The 23669-nt window shown below is 44.2% G+C and overlaps 1 protein-coding gene across 1 annotated transcript in view; it reads right to left on the bottom strand.

The window, feature by feature from the left end:
- Nucleotides 1-23669, bottom strand: part of COL17A1 (collagen type XVII alpha 1 chain) — a gene marked incomplete at both ends in the record, with an annotated part of 33652 nt that overhangs the window by 2562 nt on the left and 7421 nt on the right. Inside the window, 43 exons of the mRNA XM_084210005.1 lie at nt 39-191; nt 452-565; nt 1097-1186; nt 2251-2379; nt 3061-3144; nt 3718-3855; nt 4118-4231; nt 4864-4911; nt 5294-5350; nt 5506-5547; nt 5624-5650; nt 6156-6215; nt 6370-6426; nt 7121-7162; nt 7281-7334; nt 8537-8617; nt 9304-9339; nt 10000-10080; nt 10308-10343; nt 10877-10912; nt 11575-11601; nt 11948-12019; nt 12387-12422; nt 12762-12824; nt 13187-13222; nt 13421-13456; nt 13847-13900; nt 14043-14078; nt 14470-14532; nt 15028-15132; nt 15308-15370; nt 15857-15883; nt 16354-16380; nt 17298-17336; nt 17634-17849; nt 18299-18448; nt 19036-19080; nt 19220-19309; nt 19676-19837; nt 21088-21153; nt 21484-21555; nt 21959-22030; nt 22743-22886. Of these exons, the coding sequence (XP_084066131.1) occupies nt 39-191; nt 452-565; nt 1097-1186; nt 2251-2379; nt 3061-3144; nt 3718-3855; nt 4118-4231; nt 4864-4911; nt 5294-5350; nt 5506-5547; nt 5624-5650; nt 6156-6215; nt 6370-6426; nt 7121-7162; nt 7281-7334; nt 8537-8617; nt 9304-9339; nt 10000-10080; nt 10308-10343; nt 10877-10912; nt 11575-11601; nt 11948-12019; nt 12387-12422; nt 12762-12824; nt 13187-13222; nt 13421-13456; nt 13847-13900; nt 14043-14078; nt 14470-14532; nt 15028-15132; nt 15308-15370; nt 15857-15883; nt 16354-16380; nt 17298-17336; nt 17634-17849; nt 18299-18448; nt 19036-19080; nt 19220-19309; nt 19676-19837; nt 21088-21153; nt 21484-21555; nt 21959-22030; nt 22743-22886 (3180 nt within the window). The remainder of the gene's footprint in view (nt 1-38; nt 192-451; nt 566-1096; nt 1187-2250; nt 2380-3060; nt 3145-3717; nt 3856-4117; nt 4232-4863; nt 4912-5293; nt 5351-5505; nt 5548-5623; nt 5651-6155; nt 6216-6369; nt 6427-7120; nt 7163-7280; nt 7335-8536; nt 8618-9303; nt 9340-9999; nt 10081-10307; nt 10344-10876; nt 10913-11574; nt 11602-11947; nt 12020-12386; nt 12423-12761; nt 12825-13186; nt 13223-13420; nt 13457-13846; nt 13901-14042; nt 14079-14469; nt 14533-15027; nt 15133-15307; nt 15371-15856; nt 15884-16353; nt 16381-17297; nt 17337-17633; nt 17850-18298; nt 18449-19035; nt 19081-19219; nt 19310-19675; nt 19838-21087; nt 21154-21483; nt 21556-21958; nt 22031-22742; nt 22887-23669) is intronic.

Below are 23669 nucleotides of genomic sequence, written 5' to 3' on the forward strand. Positions count from 1 at the left end.
TGGGATGTGTGCAGGAAGGATAGATGGTGTTCCCTTACTCTTCAGGTACTGGATCAGCTCACTCCTGAACTCGTCACTGTTGGTGATGTCAGCATAGGACAGGAGGCCAGTTCCAGAGAAACCTGGTGGTCCTGGAGGGCCAGGAGGGCCAGGTGGGCCCCGGACTCCAGAAAGGGAAGAGTATCCAACATCTTGAGAGAGGGAAAGAATTATTTTCCATCAGTGAGAGGATAAGGAAATTTCATATATCTGTCATGATCTTCAAAGTTTAAAGGCTCCAAACCCCAACTTCCATCCCCTTACAGACAACACTGACAAATTCTTTTCTTAATACAGTGACTTTGTTTCCAGGGGCAGTCATATCCCTGCTAAGCTAAATCTCAGCCTCAAGTCCCCCCCACATCCTAAAACAGAATGACCATGCCAGCCGTGAGAAACATAAGTGCTTTACTTTGAAGGTAGGAAGAGATGTCCTCCAGAGAGGTGCCTGGTGATCCAGGGATCCCTGGAGGTCCTGGGGGACCTGCAGGACCCGGGGGCCCAACAACACCACTGAATTCAGAGTCTGTAAGACACAAGGGAAGAAAAGAAGTCACCCAAACAACTACAACCCTAGTGAATGTTCCTTGAAAATACAAGTTATACCAGATACAGCCAAGTGGAAGAATTTTTTTCTCTCTAGTACTTCCTGGTGTAGCCTTCTTGGTGTACCTCTCTTCCTGCATATAGATGTCACATTGGACAGTCAGGTGATTCCAAAGAGAATAAAGTCCCTATTTTTAAAACACACTTTTAAAGAGGCATAAGAAATTATGCCTTTGAGCTGTAGAGTTTGGATACAACAAAGGGCTCCTTCATGCCCATCTCCAAGACAGCCCCACTGCTGCTGCTCCTTACAAGAGCATGGTGATCCAGCTGCAGCTCCCTGTGGGGTGTGCAGATGCCAGCAGAGGCCTGCAGTGCTGCTAAGGACAAAGGACCGTCAGAGGGTTATTTCTGATGATAGGCCAAAAGGGAAGTTCTGTGACTAAGGCTGTAAAAAAGATCCTGGGGGCACAGAGAGCCCCATGGCAGGGGACTGAAGAAGTTGGCTTACTTCGCAGGTATGCTGTCAGGTCACTGTAAGATATGCCAGGTGACCCTGGAGGCCCAGGTGGTCCAGGCAGTCCAATGCTCATCCCAGAACCTGCAAAATCCAACAGATCCACATTATCAGAACAGGCTGTTACTGTGTGAGCAGACAGGCTGCAGGGCTTGTTCACAGGCAATGCAAGAGGGGCTCCTGCAGAGTAGAGTGCCCCCATCAGCAGGCTGTGCCAGGAGCCAGAGCTCAAACCGTGACTTTGCCCTGACAATCCCAAGGACACCCACAGACAGGCAGGCAGCAGGCTTCTACTCCTGGCAAAAGCTCTGCACCTCAGGAACCTGTTACATGATGGGGGCACCCCCGGAATTGCAGCTCAGCTGCATCCCACAGACTGATGCATGTGCTGCTCTCCCTGTGTCTGCAGCTCTAGGGCAACACTCTGCACTTTGTGATTTGTGTTAATGAAATGTCCCTGCTGACAAAATGCAACTGTCCTGCCTGAGCCATTGGAGTGCTGCCATTACACTGCAGTTTCCTGCTGGAAATTCCCTCCATCTTAGGAGCACTCCACTAGTGACATCTGGTCTCAAAGAGCAGTTCAGAGAAACTGAGCACGGACCAAGCTGTGTTTTTAAGCAGACAGTTGCAGCTACCAGGATTAGGCATTTTAGCACTGCTGCTGGGATGTTCAAAGACCTCTGTCAAACAGTTCTTATATGCCATATCACCCCTTTACAGATGGGAAAATGAAGCAGGGACATAGAAATGTTTTCAACTAACTTCTAAGAGTTTGTTGCCTGAGCTGCCTTGACACAAAGTGGGTACAGACCAACTCTTTCACAGAGAAATATATCCTGACCACAGAGATAAAGGTTAGAAAAGCACTTAAAGGTGTTGATAGGACTTCGAAGATAGCTAGAATGAAATTTTGTTCCTAAGCTCAATTTTTAACAAAGAAAGGATTCATTACTAGTCTGTCAGTGGTATCTTAGCTACACGGTATCTTTGCTCTCTTCCAAGTCTCTCACAGTCCCTGTGAGGAGGTCTCTGTACACAGGGATTCACACAATTAGCACTGGAATAATTTCTACTGACTTTACAGCATGAGCTTTGTGCTGGGCTCCCCAAAGGAACAGAGGGAAACACACTAATAAAACCATTACTTGACAAGTAGCTGATAAACCTCCTGGTCAGCTCATCATAATCCAGTGACAGAGACATTCCATCTCCCCCTGGCCCAGGAGGTCCCGGTGGGCCCTGAGGTCCAATGAGATACTGACGAATTTCTTCTCCTAGAAATGAAAAAAAGCATCTTTTCAGGCTGTCCAGCTGCTGCACAGACATCAAGTGTGAGGATGTGAGCCTGTGAGCTGAGCCTGTGAGCTGAGCCCCCTCCACCAAGGAAACCATCAAAACTTATGGATGCAAAGCTCCTTTTTCTCCCTCTTTTCTGAGTGAATTGTCCTGTACATGGTGCCAGAAATAATTGTGACAAGGCTGGGAACCTCCTATAATAAGGGTATGAGGAGGATGAGAATTTGGATGGCTTAAGGGACCTCCCTGTGGTCTGTTTTTATTCAGGACACCCTGAACAACTTCTTGGGTAAAGGGAATGAAAAGCTCAGCTGGGAAAGACCATGCTGAGCTTTGTGACACTTGGGAGCCATCTGGAGCACAGTGCTGGCCAGCAAAATCATGACCTTCAGGGACAGCCAAACGACAACCTGGAGATTTACCTGTCAGCCCACAGTAACAGCGTGTATAGAAAAGAACACAGAGTTGGGGATCCCCTTCACCTTAAGGACAGCAACATAGCAAAGCTATGGGAGGAACACTGAAGAGTGGAGGAGCTGGTAAGTAGAACACTGAAGCAGCTGCAACTAACTCCAGTTGCAGACTGGAGACTGGAAGGGAAAGAGAGATCTCCAGGATGCTTCACCCTCAATCCCGTGTTTACCTTGAGGGTCACTTACTTTGCAGCAAGTCCAGAAGTTCTTGGTACAAAATGGATGTAGTGGATACTGAGCTAGAAAATGACTCATAGCGACCTGAAGAGCCTGTGGGAATGAAAAGGTTTTACATGAGCCAGTATGAGAAGGGGGGGGAGGGTCAGGAAGGAACAAAGGACAGATGAATTAATTAAGTGGTAGAATGGCCTTCTCATGCCCCCAGCTATGAAACAGTTGCTATCTCACACATCCTGGTCATCACACACAGCCGTGTGCTCTGGGCATTTCTGGCTGAGATTCCAGGCTACTTTCAAAAGCTCTGGGGATTTCATCTACTTTAGGAGGGCCCCAAGCACACAAGACAACCCCCAAATACTTGATACCACATATACTAAATAAAGCCAATTATTGGCATCTTTGAGGTGTTAAAGAGTCTAACAGCAAATGTTTAATGTAAGACTTTTTAAACAGCAGCAACTGCTAGTTAATCTAAACATTAAAAAAGGATAAGGCTCAGAGGACACCTCAGCTGACATCTCAGCTGTGTAGAGTCCTGGGCCTAGACTGCTGAAGATGAATAACCTGGTTGGGGTGCTGCTATTTAAAAACTTGTTTCTCCTCTGGTTCTCAAGCTCAGCTGAGGGCATGACTCAGTACAGAGTTTACCAACATGGTGCTTACTTGTCATATAGCTCATGACACGGGTAGCCAGCTCTGCATAATCCAAGGTCATCCCATCTGCAGTGGTGATGAGTCCAGGTGGGCCTGGAGGGCCTGGTGGGCCTTGGGCACCAGTGAAATAATGTCTGACGTTGTCACCTATGTAGAAAGCCCAAGATATGCCCAAATAACTAAGAGGGAAAACTGACCATATGCACAATTACCAGACCCTCTTCCTCTGACAAAGAACAGGACAACAGAAGGACAGCTCTACAGAAGCCACAGTGGACAACAGCACTTCACAGTATTCAGCAGAGTAGCAGGGCTGTTGTTTCTAATAGAATAAAGAGAAGGCCTTAGGGAACAAAAGAGAAATAGGCATGAAACTGCTGACCCACAGCAAAAATCTCATTATACTCACTCTTCAGGTAGTCAGTCACATACTGCTGAATCTCTTGAGATGAACCTCCACTTGGGCCAGGAGGACCAGGTGGTCCAGGAGGTCCTGGGGGTCCCTGAATTTGTCTGGATCCACCTACAGAAAGCATTGTAAGCAGGAGTGTTTTTGGCACAGTTGCATTAGACTAAGTGATAGTGAAGTGTGCTTGCATTAAGCCCTTCCCACAGGACTGGAAAGACCTTTGGAAATGGAATATGGAGGGGCTCCCCCTGTATCTTTAAACACAGTTTGAGCATGGGCTATTTGGCAGTATAATGTCTTCAATTAATTCAGCATCTTATAATTCAGCCTGTGCAGGGCTGAATCCAGAGACATTCCTGGCTTTGTACAGGCAAACTTGGTGGGTTTGTGCACTAGAGTGCAGTGCTGTGCAGAATATAGATGGAGATCATAGAGCCCAAGCTCATTAACATCACTGCCCTGCTGCTCCCAATCCCAGTCAGCCTGGCAGCACCAGCTCAAGAACCTGCCAAATAGAGGCAAAACTCTGGCTTAAAGGATTCCCAGTAAGTTGGAAAAAAAATACCCGGTCAATTCTTAAATTTTCTGATTTAAGGCAAGCTGTGCAAAAAGGGGTTTTGAACAGAAATCCCATCAGCATTAGGTTGGCACCCACACTGGTAAAAGTCAAGGGAGCTTTTTCAAAGCCTCCACCAGATATCAGCATTCCTTCTTAATATGAGAGCAATGATGGTCTGGCCTCTTACCTCGAGATGCTCCTGGGATGCCAGGTGCACCTGGGACACCTGCATCACCTGAAAAAGAGTGAGGGAGACAGACACTTGTAATGGGTGTGACTGCATGTTGCATACTTGGTCATGTGAAACAGCTGAGCTTCATGTTGTCAGAGAAGCAACTACTGCAAGGGCTGGCCCTTGCAATGAGTGTCTTGAAATGCCAGCTTGTTGGGAAAGGGCATAAGGAAGAGACCATGGCAGCTTTCCTGAGCCTTCTGTGACCAGGTCAAATGCCTTGTGCTCACAGCAATCCTATTGCTGTGGTCCTGCTTTGCCTGAAAAGGCAGGGGTGAGCACAGCTCTAGCTCTCAAACGACTGGGTTGTTCCATCCTTTAGTCTCAACCATGCTTGGATGTGTGAGGCCACCCCCAATAAAAGAAAGAAGATTTTTAACTTCACCTTTTGGTCCAGGTGGGCCAGGTGGGCCTGGGGGTCCCTGTATGGTGACTCTTTCACCTGCCAGTTGCAGAAAGAGAGTCAGAGATTCACAGGAATAAAGTATGTAGACAAAATCCTGGCTCCATTAAAATTAGAATGAATAGAGCAGGATTTTGGCCCGATTTCAGTCCAGGGACAATGAATTCAAAGGAGAAAAGGGAGCACAGACTAACCGTGGGAGGAGAATGCTGAAAGGCCAGGATCACCCGGTTCTCCTGCATGAGACACAGAAATGAAGGAGCACTTGTACACCCAGGCAAGCTACCCTGAAACCCTCTGACATCTCCTTACCTGTGAATCCCCGTGGACCTCGTTCACCTGTGCACAAGGAAGCAGAGGAACAGTGTTAGGATTTGCTTTATTCTCATCAGCAACATCCCAGCCCACACTGCAGCATATCATCTTGGCCTTCAACTTGTAGGGGAGAAATGGGTAAAGGGAGCACATTTTCCTGCCAGCTGATAGTTGAGCTACACTTCACAGGCCACCCCCTTGCACTGAGTTAGTCCACAGTGCATTTTGCAAAAAGGCTGTCCCCTTCAATGGCAAATCTAAAGTTCTGAATGTTCTTGAGGATAATGGGCTTGCAAAGTTGGGATCTGAATACAGCCACTACCTTTACCCTTGTACTGGAGGCTAACAAATTTATTTGACAAAGACTGACTTGTTTTACAGCAGACAGGAGTCCTACTGAGTGACAACTGTGCTAGCTTTCTTACAGACAGAGAAAGGCAGGAATTTCTGCTCCTAAGCCCTTTCTTCTTTTCAGTCTAAGGTGCTAATATCCCTCTAGCACTTTGGTAAGGCAACATGATATACCTACCTTGGTCTCCCTTCGGGCCTGGTGGTCCTGGTGGACCTGGTGGGCCTGTGAAGAATGCTTCTGCAATTCAAACAAAGAGATTTCTTCATGACATCCGACAGAACATGAAACAAGGTTTCTCTGGCTCCCCTTGGTCCTAGCCATTTATGTGCTCTCTGGAACCCCAAGACGACATTCCCAGGACCAGATGATGGAATGAGTGGCAAGAACCTACCTGAGGTGGACATGGATGATCCTGGTCTCCCTGGTGGGCCCGGAGGTCCTGGCAATCCTTCTCCTAGGAAAAAGGGACACAGAAAGATTTCAGGAAGGATCAGCCTCAGCAGTGTAAGTAAATGAATGGAAGAGCTGCTACATCTCCAGACACAGCCTTAGCTTGAGTATTTCCCAGTGTAGGCCCTTATCACTGTTTCATTCACATCCTTCTTACATCTATCCCTGAAGTTACTTTTCACTGTCATTTGTTACCACAGCAGAAAAGGACAGAGAAACTCCTTTCTTTGTGGTACTGGGTGCCTATCCCATCACACACCTAACCTGCTCCCCTCTCCTACTGAGCAGAGAACAAGGAATGGGGTTCTCCTGTCACATGTCCTCCCACACCTTCCCTGTTCTGGCTGTGTTACAAGATGGGGCATGGGGATATGTTCCTCATGATAAGAACATCCCCATGTGTCTGCAGCTGAAAGTTAAGACTGGAGAAGTAAGAAGTAAATATGGAATTGAATGCAGTTACTTCCTTTGGCAACTTGAAAACTTTGAGTGTCTTCCCAAAAGGTATGGCTTTTACTAATTAATACTCTGGCTAGAACCCTCTGCAAAAGCAAATGTTCTTTGTTGGGCAGCATCTTGCTGCAGTGAAATTAGATTGGTAGAAACCCACTATGTGACATTCTCCTTCCAGCCCTAGGCCTTGGGAAAAACCTCCCACTTTTCAGTTGGGTTTCAGAGGAACAAGCTCTTACCTGGGGGACCACGAGGTCCAGGGGGTCCCTGCACAGATTCACCTGATGACAAATGAAACAGGGGTATTAGGGAACATTTACACAGCAAATTGCATGGCTCAGAAATGTGCCATTGTGTCAGCATTCCTTGCTTAGGGGCTGAGCTCTGTATGTTACACACCTGGTGGTCCAGGGGGACCTGGTGGTCCTGCTCGCCCTTGTAAATCTCCCAGCACTGTGCAAAAGAAAAACACAAACAAGGGAAAATTGTTGCTATGGAGCGACTGCTGCTGTGGAAACTGTCAATATATTGCTGCCAGAAGCTCTTACAATCAAAGGTGGACTAAGATGGGACCTGGGTGACCTAAGACCAAGATGAAGCAGAGGAGGGAGAGGAGAGATGTGTTTGGATAGGACATGAAGCAAAATACAGCTCTGAGCAGGATATTGGAAACAGGGAGGAGAGTAATGGTTGTTGAAACAGCAAAGGACTCAAAGGCTAAAGAAGAAGGGAAAGAACTTCAAGGAGAGGAAAGATTCTTTAAAAGAGGCAAGTTTTGGGAGGAGAACATAACACAGACATTATTTAACAAGCAGCTGCACTGTGTTATCTGATTGTACTGTGTGATGTACCCTCACCTCCAAGCTGAGGCACAAACTCAAAGTTCAGTGATGCTGTGATCCAGGGCGCCTGAACGGGGAACTGGACAGTACTGAAGCATGGTTTGAATCTACATGGCCCCATTTGGAGGGTGATCAGGCAAGGATCATTTATAATTTTATGCCCTCTTCTATCTTGCTGCAAACTTGCAGAGGTCTCAGATCCTAGGAATAGCAACTCTAAGTGCATTAAACATCTTTGTGTAATGCAAAACAGTGTTGCATGGAGGAAGCACTTTTCTTGGGATGTCGTTAAACCATTCTGTTCAGCTCCACTTATTTTCATCTTAAAATTTTAAAATGTTTACAAACTGGTTTTTTTTAAAATCTTAACTCCTGTGTGAATTCATCCTTTAATTTGAAGAGAGATTATTTCTGTTGCTTAGATTAACATGCCTTTTCAAACTGGTTCCCATCTTACAGATGGTTCCATGCTCATATTGCACAGAGAACTGCCCTGTGTGAACTCAGTGTCTGGAGGCTCTCAGCTCTGTGAGCATCTTCCCTGTTAGTGGCTGCTCACCAGCCACCAATCCTCAGCTTCCCTCTCTGTGAAGTGGGCCTGATACCCTTTGCCTCCTTTCGAAAGGACTTTAGGATGCACAGATGAAGAAGAAAGAAGAGGTAGCTGGCATTGCAGACACACCACCACACACACATACTTGTCCCATGTCACATTGAGAAGAAAGAGTTAGGGGCATCTCCTGGTGGCTGTGAGCAGGCCTTGAAGCTCTGACACATGTCCAGGCAAAGGAGTGGAAAGGCAGGGCCACTTACTTTGAGATGCTAATGATGAGACTTCTGTTCTGATGGTTTCTATCACAGCTTCACCTGGGGATCCTTTCTCACCCCGTGGACCTTTTGCCAGGAAAAAAAAAAAGAAACAAAGAAAGGGAGTTATGTAACTGAGAGAGGGTGGCATTTTGTACCTACTCTGACAAGAGGTTCAGACTTTTCTTAGGAGAACTGGGAGCATGAACTCAGTCCCCAGATCTGAGGGACACTGCATTCAAGTGTGGAAATTATGCCCAGTTTGCTCTAACAGGATCATAGGAAACCAGCTAAGAAAGGTTCTTAGGGGTCAGCCCTTTCTAAGAGATGTCTGCCCAACTGGCAGTGCTTTCACAGTGACATTAATCCCAATTTGGCTCTAGTTTGTTCTCCTGCCTTTCAAAATGGCAGGAGGTATCCAGCTGGGCTATATCCCCTATCACAGAAAGGCAACAGCACTTGAGGAGTGCCTTAGAAATACCAGCCTCCAGGAAAAATAGCATAAGAAAAAAAAGACATTTGCAGCATCTACATTACACTGGCTCTTATCACACTCTTACCACCCTTCTTCTTCCCCTGGGAAAACAAAAAATTATAAAAATTCTTTACTAGATTAATTAAGCCAAATAGTGAAACAAAATGAACTGAAAGGAAGAAATCTGTGAACAAAAGGGAGAGGGAATGTGCCAAGGGTTTAGAGAATTAGAAACAAAGAAAAACTAATGAATTCCTTTCTCTTAAGAAGCATAATCAAAGCTGAAGGAAAACGGTACCTTGCTGTCCAGGGAGACCAGCTGGTCCAACAGGACCTAGTTTCAAAGGAAAAAACCCAAATTTCATTAGATTTTCCTGGCTGTATTTTACAATAGCAGAAAATAATCAACAGGACTTTTATAAGAACTGACACTATGAAAAAATGTATTTTCTACACAAACAAATGGAATTGCTATGGGGTATGAATTAATCAATGCCCCATATATTACTTGAATTTCCATCCTGTGGCAATTAAAATGCTTGGTGCCTCTTGGACTGGGGAAATAACCAGAATGCCACTGACCACAAGAGAAAAGGAATGCAAAAGGCCTAACCCTCCTCTCACATTCCATACTGCAAACTGAGACTGTCTCTGCCAAATCAGCTCCAGGACTAGCTCCAGGCACAGAAGTGCCATGAGAATCAGGGCTCAGGAACTCTGCTGCCTGACACCAGCATGCTGGAGGGCAGTGTCTGACCAGACAGAGGAGTCTGAGGCCTGAGCTCATGCACAGCCTGTGTGTGTGAGAAAGATTTACAGATGCTTGAGTGGGAGTTCTGCTGCCTTGAGCTCAAAGCTGAGACTGGAAAACAAGCACTAATTTCAGCAATAGCGATGGGAAAGGGATTAGACACAAGCCTGCCTTCCTGAGCAAAGAGCCTGGTTTTAGTCCCTGGAATTGACCTATCACTACTTTGTACTCATCAGTACTCACCTGGAACACCTGGAGGACCAGTGGGGCCAGGTGGGCCTGGGGGCCCTGGTGGGCCTGGCAGAGTAATAGTTGATGAACCCTCTGAAAAACAAACACATAGATTTGCACACAGACACTTATATTCACACATCCAGTGAATGTGTAAAAATCTGTGCTTAAGGAATACCACATCTACAGCACATATATTCTCCCAGCACAGGGAGCCCCAGTACAGGTCTGACATACAGTCAAGATGAATTGAGGAGGCAAAAAAAACCCAGAGAAAACCCTCCTAAATCAGAAGTGTGACCCCTTTCAGCACTACATACCTGCACTTATGACTTTTCCTGGAGCTCCAGGTTCTCCTAGAAAACAAAGGTACAAAAGTTGAGCTTCTTTTTAGGGGGGTGGATAAGTGCTATAATAGGCTCAATAACATTGTACTATTAAACATAAAGTTTCTGTTCTTTCTGCCCTTGGTCTCATTTGAGAAGTCACAGCACTAGAAGGTCAGGGGGAAGCAAGAGAGCTGTGCTAATCCAGAGAAGCCCTCTGATTAGCTTTCCAAGCACTACATCTGCCAGCATAGGCAGATGATTTATCCGAGGCAGACACACAGCTTCCACTGCAGTCACCAGGCATCTTAGGCTCAGGGCAGAACCAGGCTTCAGAGCTTTGCTCAGAGGAGAGCTGCCCATGCCAAGTCCCTCAGCAGATGTCCCCACTGCCCTCCGTGTATGCTCAGGGAAGCTTTGCCTACCGTGCTTCTCAAACCTTCCCTTCCCAAAGCCACTAGATGCCACTGTTGATCCAGGAACTGGTCAGTGGAGCAGCTAATCCTTGCTAAAATGAAATCTTTAAGAGAGAAAATGAGCATTAGGGAAGAAACAAAACCCACCTTTAGCCCCTGGTCGGCCTGGGTTGCCTGGAAGTCCTGATATGAGGTAGACAAACAATTTAAAATAGTTAGTGCAAATATTGTTTGCTGTATATTTTTCAGGTACCCCAGCTGTTTCACTTTTGAATTTATAGAAAGAGCTCCCTACTCAAGACCCCAGCTTTCAGCCTTTATAAGCAGGTCCCTGAGGACTTTATAAGCCAGTGGAGGAACAGACTGAGCTGGTTGTGTCCTTGGGCTTCCCTGGTCCCACTGCTCCCTGGATGACGACACTGCTTTACAGATTTACCTGTAGTGTCTTCTAGGTACTGCTACCTGTCCTGAGGCTCTTGGATGAATTCCCTGTTGAACTGTCCCCCCCAAACCACCTCTGCTTACAGATGTCACATCCTCTGTTTACATCTCTATTGCTACATCCTCTCCCTTCTGTTTCTGCTGCTGACTAGAAGGACTTTTCAGTGATGCACAGGGAACCGAAATGTTATGTTTTGGGGAAAGGCAAAATTTCAACACTCAAAAGCCTTGCATTGCTCAAAAATCACACATCTTGCACAAAGCCTGTCTCAAAAGCCAAAGGAGATGTGGAAACCTTGGTATATCACTTTGGAAACCCTGAGTACCACAGAGGGAAAATTACAAGGGTGTTTGAACCCATATTAAAGTGAGTCATTGATACCTTGGAATATGGAAAAGCCTACCTGGTGGTCCTTGGGGTCCTGTAAGACCTGTCAGAAAAAGGCAAAAACTCTTAAGATGTCTAAAAAGTTTCATGTGGGAAAAGGACAGACAGGGAGAAAAAGATTCCATTTATGTGAAATTATAGCACACAATTCTCAAAGTGGTGGAAACTGGCCTAGCAACTGGTATGTAAATCAGCTCATAGCAGCTGATGTTTGCACTGTGAGCAATTTTGGGATCATAAATGGTCTAGATTCTCTATGTATTTTCCTTTCATCACCACCTTAAGAATACAAAGATCCTCTGCCAGACTTAAATTCAAATTAAGACTGGAAATTGACAAATATATCTGTGTTCCTGACTGAGCAAAAAACATCTCTATAATGCTTTTACCTGGCTCTCCAGCATCTCCAGTGGGTCCTGGAGGGCCTCTGGCACCTGGCATTCCCATAAGACCTGGTTCACCTAGGGATATAATCACCATTAATGAGACAGAAGTCACAGGTATACAATCTACCAATCCATTCAAGCTTGGCTGTCCTGCAGCACTTTCTACCTATTGTATTCTCACAGCCAAGTGGCCATCTCCAGCACCAGGGTCTGGGAGGGGAACATCAATGACAGAAGAGTTCTATAGAGACATAACTCTGTCACAAGTTTACAGCCCGCTCTACTATATGTCTCAGTTCCATGTTTACAGGTTGACTCTACAGTTCTTAGACAGAAGATCCCAGAACATGAATCTGCTGCCATCTTTCTCCCTCTCCTTTTACAAATCAACTCCTACCAAAACAGAAAGTACCTGCACTACTACCTCAAAGGAAGCCCTTACCTTTTTCACCTGGCTGTCCATCACGACCAGCTTGTCCTGTCCAAAGAAAGAGATTGTCAGGGACTTCTGAAACAGTACCACAGTTATCCTCTCTTCCTCCAAAGTGGAGCACAGCCCTAACCCTCTAAGAGTGGCTTTTCATCACATTGTATCTGAAAGAAATGTTGGTTGCCTTTACTGAAGGTCCAGGAAGCATTATTCAAAACTTAACTGTAGGACATTTTTTCTGAGTGTACAGACTAATCACACCTGTCTAAAGGTAAGACCTAGGATTACAACAAGCATGATTCCACTCCCATTCTGTTTCCTTGTTTGTGCTCACAGAATGCAATGCCATCGCCTCACATATAAATACAGCTGCTTTCTGGTACCCACCTGCAGGTCCTTTAGCCCCTGGCTCTCCTGGAGGTCCAGGTATTCCTCTTGAGCCTTGTTCACCTGTAGTGAAATAGCATGAAATTAAACAAACAACTCTTGGACAATTCTGTCAGCTGCTCTGCAACTGAAAACTAGCATTGACAGGATGTTCAGGCCTCATGATTCACAACTGTCTCCAGGCATTAGAAATGCTCAAGTGATGTGAATATAGGGCATGTGAGGAAGGATTTTCCTAAAGCTAAATACAAAGATTGTTACCAAGATTACTGGAATGAAGAATGGGATCTATTTGTTTATAATATTGGTGCAAAAATAAAACTCCTATAACCAGTAAAATCATAGTGTTTCAGAAAGCTAACTGGGATTGGCTGAGCTATACTTTTATTAGATTGGCTATTACTCCAGTATTTCAATCCACTGACCTGTCATTCCACGAGAACCCTTCTCACCCTGATCACCTGTGGTAGAAAAAAGAGACAAATTCTGTGAGACTGCTTCATTGTAAAATGTTTCCATCAGAGAAAATAAATCTGCTTTCTGACAAGAGCACAGAAGAAGAGGCCAAAGAGGATAAGGATAAAACCCATGAACAGTATCCATATCTAAAGGAATCTAAAGAAAATAACCACAAATGAATACCTAATTGGTCAACATACCTTTGGGTCCAGGGGGTCCACTGGCTCCTTTTTCACCTGAAAGAGATATGGATGATTGAAAAATAGTAGTAACAAATCATAAGGGAAAGGCATTTAATGCACCAAGAAAAATCACTAGGGAAATACAGTTTCTGTGTTACCAGACAAACTCAAACTGGAAATTCTTTTCCTTTAACACAGCTCCATCCACACAACTTTCTTTCCTCTCTTAGACTGCTATATTACCTCTGTGTCTCCCGCATTTCTCAATATTTGCTAGCAATCACTGACTAAGTTTTGGTTTGTCTCCCTTTTCTTCAGTCTTATGCTTTTCTTTGCCCATAGAATCAAAATGTGACATGGTCAGACCACATCTGCTGCTCAGAGCAGGGCTAGAAAAGACCTCAGCTAGTGCTGCTTTAATAGCCAGGGGAAAGAGAAAGTTACCTTTAGCACCTGGGAGTCCTGCTTCCCCTCTAAATCCTTGTAGGCCAGGAGGACCTGCAGAAAAATGAGATGGGGGGTTTTCATTCATTCCACTCACCACAATGCATCACTGAAGCAGAAAAACTATGAGAAGCTGTCATTCTGTTTTTGTTCTCCCCAGTCTCTAGATGCCACAGCAAAGGAATACAGCACTCACCTGGAGGACCTTGTGGGCCTGGAGAACCCATCAGACCTGTAAGGAACATGGATTTTCTTTTAGTAACACCACAATTAGAAAATTATCAAATTGCTTTCAGTTTGCCCAACAGCATCCACACCCAACAGGTGTTTAGTGGATTGGAAGTTCCCCAGCCACTAGATGAATTTGCATTACTGGCATCCTCAAACCCAGGACAACAAATTTAGAGAACTTAGTCCTTGTGACGTTGAGGAAATGTTTTCCACATAAGTAAAGTAAAGAGACCCAAGCCATCTATCTCAGCTGAGATGCTGGGATATGTGCTTCAGATCATTAGTTCACTTTTCTGGTTACTGCAGAGCAACACAAGTGAAATGGGACAGCTGGGGTGCCCATTAACTCCTAACCTCTCTGTTAGGTGTTCTCTCTCCATCTTCACATTTACCTTTTAGGCCAGTAGAACCTGGGGGTCCAGGTGGCCCTGGAGGACCTGGCTCACCAACAGCACCTGCAAAATAAGAGCATGAATAGACACTGTAGAATACAGCCATGATCCTGTTTTTCCATTATTCCATCTACTGTTATTCTTTTTCTGGTAAGTGTCATGAATAATCTGCTCATCAGTTCAAAACACCCAAATAGATATGCACTAGCCAAGAAAAGAATATGAGCTCACTGGGCTTTAGCAAGACGAATTCCCCAGCTTTGATAATCTGGATAACAGGGAAGAAGATAACCTTGATAGTGAAGTGATTTTGGTTCTATCTGACTCAAACTTGACTGTAAGATCTGGGAAACCAAAGCAATCCTTGTTTACCCATTATAAGTCTGCCAAAAAAAATCCTTAAGGCCATATTAATCTGTGCTTGGAAATGTATAGATGTGAAATCTGGATTTGAATAGTGAAATCAAATTTTACCACTGAGGTGTTCCACTAATCAGGACCAAACTCTTGCTTTTGTCCATCTCTGTTTTATCCAACAACAGGACACTTGGTTCCTACCTCTGTCTCCTTTTTCTCCAAATCCAGGTGGTCCTGGCTCCCCTCGAGGCCCTGGCATCCCTTCTCTACCTCTTTGTCCCATGGGACCTTCCACGCCAGGATCACCTGCAGGAAACAAATACCTTGTAAAACCAGGTGTCTGGGGAGGGAGGTCTTGGGCAAAAGGATCCATGGCCAGCTCCACTGGGGAAGGCAATGGTCACACCAGCCAGGGGTCTGTATTCCTGTGCCATGTGTCAGTCAGTCGTGAATGACTCACAGCACTGACAGAGATGCTCACCCATGCTTCCCTTCTGGCCTTTTGGTCCTTCTGGTCCTGCATGCCCAATTGGACCAGGAATGCCTGGAAAGAAAACACAGTAAGTGCTCAGAATTCTTGACTATGTCCCATAAAAGAATAACATGCAACTTATGGAAATTTCAAGCCAGGAGAGATTAATTCTATAGGGTAAAGAATATATTACTCATAAGGTGGGTACTTTATCTCTTCAGAAGAACACAATACATATAAAAGCACAGGAAAGCTGAACCAAGTATTTATGCAGCTGTAGGACTCTTTCAGTGCTAGACTAGAATTTTCACAAATTCAGCATGCTCAACTAAGGGGAAATCTGGCCAAGGCTTTGCTTGTAACCAAGTCTCTGAGCTGTGTCTGCAGCTCAGCACCAAGGTATTAATCAAGTGACTTAATCTATGCTAAATATTGACTCTTCAGAGAATCACCTTGAGCTAAGTTCAAGGAATTTTGCAAGAAAGTGCAGAATTTGTTCTTGCCCACAGTAATGTAAATAAATGTTCTCCCTTACAGGGGATTTGAACTATAGCCCACCTGGGACACCAGGAAGTCCTCGATCACCTGCAGACAGAAACAAAGAGACAGTCAGTGGGGAATAAGTCTTCTCTTTTTGTCACTTTGGCTAACCCTCACAAAAAGAAGTTTATGTTCCTGGAATATTTACAAATTCTAGCGTCTCCAGCAATTGTCTCCCTTGTATTTATGCAAATTATCGAATCATTCACACCATGAGAAACCTTCTGGGCACTGAAGCACTCTGTGATTAGACCACATAGAGCCTGGCTTCAGGAATGACTTTCATCCAGGTGAAAGGAGCTTCTAGATTCAAAGCAAGATCTGTTATCTCTTCTATTATGAACTCTAAAATTTTCTTTGACCATAAAACAGGAGAAAAACCCCAACTTTCACAACAATATCTGAACTAACAGATAAATGGCATCAGCTTCTCCAAATTCTGGAGTAACAAAAAACCATTTGCTACCCAGGCCCTATGACAGGCTGCCAGGTAAAGCAGGTAACTCCAGACTCACCTTTGGGACCTTGTATTCCCATGTCACCTGAGAAAAGGGGAAAAAAAATTGTCAAATCAAGAGACATCTTATGATTATTCATTCATTTTGTCTTCTAGTTGCTTTCCCACTTTTAATTAAATACAAAGGAGTTATGGCCAAACAGGACACCTCACACTTGAACAGGAGAGGATCAGACACAATCTGGCCTTTCACACTGGCACAATACAAGACTAGGCCTCCTGTATTGTTCTGTGTGGGATCAGGGTCTACAGTTTACATGGCAAACTGGCAGGAGCAAGACAGTGATTGTCCCCCTGCACTCAGCTCTGGTGAGGCTGCATCTCAGCTGCTGTGTCCAGTTCTGGCCCCTCACTACAAGGTCTTGAGGTACTGAAGTGAGTCCAGAGAGGGCAACAGAGCTGGTCAAAGGTCTGGAACACAAATCCTCTGAGGAGTGGCTGAGGGAGCTGGAACAGGGAAGACTCAGGGGAGACTTTATTCCTCTCTATAACTGCCTGAAAGGAGGATAGTGAACTGGGGGTCAGTCACTTCTCCCAAGTAACAAGCGATAGGACAAGAAGAAATGGCCTCAAGCTGCACCAGGGAAGTTTAGACTGGATACTAGGAAAAATTTCTTCACCAAAAGGGTTATGGGGAATTGGAATAAGCTGCCCAGGGGCAGAGGTGAAGTCACTGTCCCTGGAGGTATTGAAAAGACACATAGATGTGGCCCTTAGGAAGGTGGTTTGGTGATGGACATGGACAGTGTTACCTTTATGGCTGGACTCCATAATATTCAAGGTCTTTTTCAACCTAAACAATTCTGATTCTTTTTGTTCAAGTATAAACCATCTTCATCTTTCTTACTGCTAATTGCCCCTTGAAGCAACAACCACCACAAAATCGTGCATTGACAGAGCCAAGGAACTGGACAGGGGAAGAGAAGGACTATATGGCTGTACCTTTCTCACCACGTTCTCCTCTCTCCCCTCGGAAGTAGCCTGTAACAGGAAGTGAAGGGGCTGTTAGAGTTCATTATACAGCAGAGTAGCTACTCATTGCAAGAACAAGGGTACATCTATTTGGATTTCAGGCTACAGGCAGCACAGTATGGTTTGTGAGTTTCCTCAGTAAATTTGTTTTCAAAAATACATGAAATTTCTAAAGATGGGAGAATGTTGGCTGCTCTGTTGTTCATCTCTTTCCATCATGTGCTAAACAGAAGTAAATCACCTTTCCCTTGCTAACAAATGTAGCATGAGAAATAAGGTATGGGTTCATTTTTTGACTCTGCTCACCTCGTTCTATTTCCTTATTCAGTCTGCTCTTCACCATCAACCAGACTGACTCCTCATTTTCATATGGGAAGGCTGAGGAGAGTGAATTACCATGAAGATAGTCTACTCTTGAAACATCCTTTTCTATTTTTGAATTCCCTTGGTTAATTGCCAGGAGGCCACCATTGATTTTTTCCAGGTCTTCCACACGAGATTTCAACTTTCTCACTTCTTCAGCTGGAAGATTAAAGGAAAATGCTATGGAACATGCTGCCAGATATGCATTCCTGAATAATCTCATGCTATCATAGGAACATGGCAACACTGTGTCACGTAGCTATGGCCACTGAGTTTTGCAGAATTCTTTTTTCTTCTTTTTTTTCCCCAGAAGGGATATCTGGAATTTAAATGACAACTTTGAAATCTGTCAGTCTTGGAGCAGTAGACCTCAAATCTCAGGAGCTTTCCTATCCTACTCACCCCAAGACTATATAACTCCTCAACAAAGACTGTATTCCTTATCCATTCTTTCTGTCCATTTGTAATATCTCAGTGGCTAGTCACCATCAAGCTGAACGTTTCCCTCAGTTCTTTGGCTTGGGATCTCTGGTGCTTGGGCTTGTTCCCAGCTTGAACCCTTTGACATTCTATACCATTCAACATTTTTTTCCTCAGTTATTTCCTACCCAGAGCAATGAGTCCAAAAAGCAATCCAAGGAGAAACAACCAGGCTAGAAGCAAACCCAGGAGCCATTTCCACCAGCTACAGCAGGAACCACAAGGACACCAGGATGGTGCTGATCCAACTGCACCTCCTGCATCACCACTTCGTATTTCTGGAAGAGGGAAGGAAGAATCTCCTGGTTAATGAAGAGTTCATTGACTTCAGAGTTAAGAATCTCTTACAATAAGGACATCAAGGCCTGATCCATTATACAAAGGGCTATGGAAAAAATCTTTATGCCACTCTGTGCACATGGTGAGTGTAATTCTAGTCCCTTTGGAAGATGGGAACAGTATTTCCAAATGGAATTCAAACAGGACAAAACCACTCAGGGCATTTAAAAATAACAGCTGGAAAACATGATCACATGGGGGTAAATTTTTTGTACAGATCTGAGCCATAAATGACAGCAATAGTCAGCATGGTTTGTCTGAGCCCTCTCTTCCCCATAAATCTGTCCCAGTAGTAGGATGCAGCTGGACTGTCAGCTGTCTGATTTTCTCTAGTCATGCAAAAATAACCCAACTGTCCACTTATCTACAATCAAATCACTGGTACCAATTTCTCTGGTAGTCTCCTGAACATTCCCTCCCTCTGATTCATTGCTCAGAGACCACTCATCTCCCTCAAGAACAATTGCTTTTTTGTGTATTGTGCTTTGCTGCTTCTTCCAGTGAAAGTCTGAGTGGCATCACTTACCTGCATAAGTTTCTTTGTCCCGTTTTGGCATGGATTTCAGCCCTCCTGTTTTAACAACAGAAAAAGAGGTTTTACCAGTCTTTCTGTGCATGACAAAATTTAGAGTGTGGGCTTGAAAGGGAAAGGTAGCAAGGGAGGCAGAAGGAGAAAGTTGTGTTGCATTTCCTCAGGAACAAATTCTTACCATTTGCATCTGATTTTAGGCCAGTATCTGTAGCATAAGAGGAGGAAAATCCCTGCTTCTCTTTCTTCAAGGTGTCTTCTCCAAAAGATCCTGAACAGGAACCGAATATAATTAGAAACATTACACCAGAAGTTAAACCAGGCCAATCTTCTTTCATTGGAAAAGGTGTATTTTTCTCGGGAAGACACAATAGCTCTGCCTGTCTAAACCAGATCTAGGTTTTTTTTCTCTCAAAGCTCCCGAGCTTTGTGAAATATCCTGAGGCACACTCTGGAGGTTCAAATGCAAAAGCCAGACCCAGGTTTCAGCTGGCATGGTTAAAAGATGCCTGCCTGTCAGAGGGTCTTGTATGATGTACAAGTTAGGTGTAGTGCCCTGAACACTGAACTTCCCTTGTGATCAGTCTCCATTTCTCTGACCTCAAAATAACCACATGTCCTGAAAGAGGGACGTTACCTCCACTAAGACCAGTGTTAGAAGCACTAAAGACTTTGCCAGTGTCCTTTGTCATGACCAAGAGCTCCATCTCCTTTGCAGGTGCCTTCTCCTTCTCCAGCAGCAGGAACTTGCAGTCTTTGCGCAGAATGTCATCTCCCTGGGAGCTCAAAACAGTTCCTCCTGCAATATTTGTAAAAGATTGTAGAGAGGAGATGAGTGTGGGCCATTGAGCCCATAACTACAAGCCACATCACTTTTGTTCCTAAAAATAGGTGGTCGCATTGTGATTGAGATTGCCACTACAAAAAGAGCCCTGTAAAACACTGGTCACTAAAGGTAACAGGGGAGATGTGCATGTCATTAAGTTTCTCTTGTGCATTTCACTAGCAGGGGAGGCTCTGCTGCCAGAATGGGGAACATCTGGAATTCAATCATATGTAGAAGTGATTTGCTCAATGAACTCTTTGGTCCTCAAACACACTTCTTGAGGAATCAGAGAAACTCAGCCTGAGAGAGGTATTCAAGGGTGAGCAGAGCCAGCACAGCTCAAGCTGAGGAGCCCATTAAGCACTGCCAAGCTACTCTGTCAAGCACAAAGCACTCCATATCCTGGGGGCCAGGCAGGGTTAGGAGACATTCAACTGCACTTTACTGAGGTTTGGCACAGGCCAAACAAGGTTCAAAACTATCACTGTGGTCACTCTTGTGCCCCTAGGCATTATGAAGTTCATCTGGAATGAAGTACAAACATGAATTTGCACACTGACAAAACACTGAAAATCAAGATAAAGAGAATGGTATTATTCCATTACTCTAGCAGAACCTGGAGTAAAACTTTATTAGAAATGTTATCATAACTTCTGTGGTCTTTACATCAATTTTTAAGCCTCGTCTTTGGGAGTCCTTGGATTACAAGGCAAACTTGGCTTTCTTTACATACAGGGAAAAAAAAAGTGTAATTTGTAACTCAGAATTGCAGAAAAGAGCTGGAAAGGATGAATCCTGACTGTTCAAGGACAAAGGGCTTCTCTCATTAAAAAAACATATTCTGGTCATGTATAAGTCAATTCCTTCTTTTTTGAGTGGTTGAAGCTGGTACAACTGAAAAATTATTTTTAAGAGCAACAGTGCTAATGTTTTGGCTTCAAATAAAGTACAATTTCACTTGTGTCCTCTTCTATCCAGCTTCCTGCCTGCTGAGCAGAAATAGCTCAGAATTAAACAATCCAAATTATTGCAGAGAACTGAATCAGACCGGTTCATTTGCTCATTCTTGGATTCTGACTCTTTTTCTTATCAGAAAGATACTGGTAGGAGACTTGGCTAGTGACAAGTTATGCACCTGAGTGTCACTCACTGAGTCTCTTAACTCATTTTTGTGATATGCTTGTATGAGGCCATGCCAAAACACCTATAAATGACAGACTCACCTGCTGAGGCAGACACACCAGTACTTGCCATGGTGTTGCTCTGAGAAGTGTTCTTCATCCCATATGCTGCAAAGACAGAGATGAAGGATAACAAGGGATCTACACACACCAAAACATTTCAAAAATCTTTTCTCATTCAGTGTTCCTAGGACAACTCAAACAAGGGTTTCCCCAGCAAGCAAATTTCTAGTGCATCAGCACTGGGAGCTGTTCCTGCACATGCACAGCAGAGAAGATGTTCCTCAATATCTCTTCATAGCACACTGTGCCACACAAGAAGAAGGTGATGAGGGGGCCTCTGTCAAGATGAACCTTCTAATCACTACAAAAAAGGTGGGAGAAGGAGGCAGACACTGGTGACCCTCACACTTTCTCTAGGCTTACTTTGTTGCTGACTTGCAGAGGCTGCTGTGGCATTCTGGGTTGCAGAAGAAGAGCTTGGAGACAGGTTGTTTTGAACTCCAAATACTGCAAAGAAAAGCATTGCAATGAGTCCTGCAGTGCAGGTGGCATTCTGGATAAAACCCAAACAAAACCAGTGACACAAAAATAATTACATCTCCCAGCAAATTTCACCAGCTTTCTGGAGGCACCACAGGCCTTATGACAAAATATTTTGTAACTTAGTTCACCTTGCTAAATTGTTAATGTTGGCTCAGGACAATAACTGTGACCATTTTAAAACATTATCATGAGTTACATTGTGAGGTCTCATGGCTGCATGGACATTTCTGCAGGTGGGGCAAAGTGCTGCTGTCAGATGAGGAATAGGAGAGAAACTGGTATATTGGTATTATTTCACTGTAGTTATGCCAGAATGCAGTGCCAGAAATGCAGTGCTATCAAAGTGTGAAGGTAAGAAAAATCTGACCTGTAGAGGAAGAGCTCAGGCCTGCATTCAGAGTATGATTGCTGGGAGCCAGGTTATTTGGAACACCAAAAACTGCAAAAAGAAGAAGTGAAATGTTATTACTCCTCTCAAATCATAAATCTAGCACCCAAAGGTCAATGGCACAGTCCCAGAAATTAAGAGTCAACTTGGAAATGCAATTAATGATAATGCACAATAATTGCACAGAGGAAAAGTCTTGACAATAAACCACCCTTTTACTGAACTGACAAAGGCAAAAAAATCCTACATCAGACAAGACGAGATCATATGTCAGTGAGAGAAAGTAAAGCTTTAAATAATATTCCATCATAAAGCTTCTTGTGTTTTTTCTCTGTAGCTGGGGAATTCAGAATCTGTGGCATTTAGAAAAAGGCCTTGCCAGGTGTAAGAACACACAAAACTTACTTACAATATTTTTAGTACATGAGCCGTTCTTACAACGGGCCAGGATAATCCAATATTAGTTTGAGTCTAAATTAGTTTTTATAGGGAATGTGAGCTTGACCTCTTTTACAAAGATGCCATCAAAATTTAATGACAGTCAGAGAGCCAGGACAATAAATCTCACAAGGAAGGATTTTGAGATAGATTTAGTGTAGAAGCAGAGAGCACCAAATTACAGAAAACCAGAGGAAATTCAAGCATATCCCTTGCCATTTTGATTATTCCATCATTTTAGTTTGTGCTGTGCAAAAAAAACCTGCTTTTGACTCAGTTTCAGGGTAGTTCCATCCTTCAAACCTGGGTAATCCAGGGAGCATACCTGATCCTGTAGAGTGAGACATGGCATTGATCAAGGAAGAGCTGTTATGGTATCCACCAAGGGAAGACCCAGCAGGCAGAGTGGAGGACCACATGTATGAAGGAAGGGCAGTATTCAGTATGGTTGTGTCATATGTCCCTGACACTGCAAAAACCAAGCAGACAGAAGTGGCTTTCAACAAGGCCAGGCTTGTGGCTTAGCATGCACTGCAGGTTTATAGAGCAAACACCTTACATTTCAATCACCCTTGTAGAGTCAACTCAATGACTCCAGGTTAGCATGGCATAACTGACCTCAAATGTCAGCTGATTACAGCCCACACAAATTTTAACCAATGGAATATAGACTGACCTAATAGCATGATCATTCACAAAACACCTTGAAGAGATTTCATTGCTCATAGATGTTATGGTACCAGAATAAACCACCCTAGTCTGCCATTCCATTAATAAATCACACTGGGCCACGGGATGTATGGCTTTTGCTTCTCACATACATCTCTGATTGGTTAACTAGTGTACTGGACTAAAATTCTGTTTTAGACAGGATTAGAGCTTTGAGTAAGAGAAAAGATATTGTTTTTAGATATTGATAGAAGACATTGGAGTCAATGTCAATACCACTTCCTCAAGCCCTGTCGTGAGGTGTATAAATAACTAAAAAAAGTTGTAGCATTTTAAGTACCACTTCAGTTATAGAATCATAGAATGGTTTGGGATTAAAGGGACCTCAAAGATAATCTAGTTCCAACCTTCTGCTATAGGTAGGGACACCTTGCACTAGACCAAGTTGTTGAAAGTCTCATCCATTCTGGCCTGGAACACTTCCAGGGCCATCCACAACTTCTCTGGGCAACCTGTGCCAGTCCCTCACGACTCTCAAAGTAAAGAATTTCTGCCTAACATCTGATCAAAGCCTGCCCTCTTT

This window comes from Fringilla coelebs, assembly GCF_963513975.1.
Source record: "Fringilla coelebs genome assembly, chromosome: 8".
Lineage (NCBI taxonomy): Eukaryota > Metazoa > Chordata > Aves > Passeriformes > Fringillidae > Fringilla > Fringilla coelebs.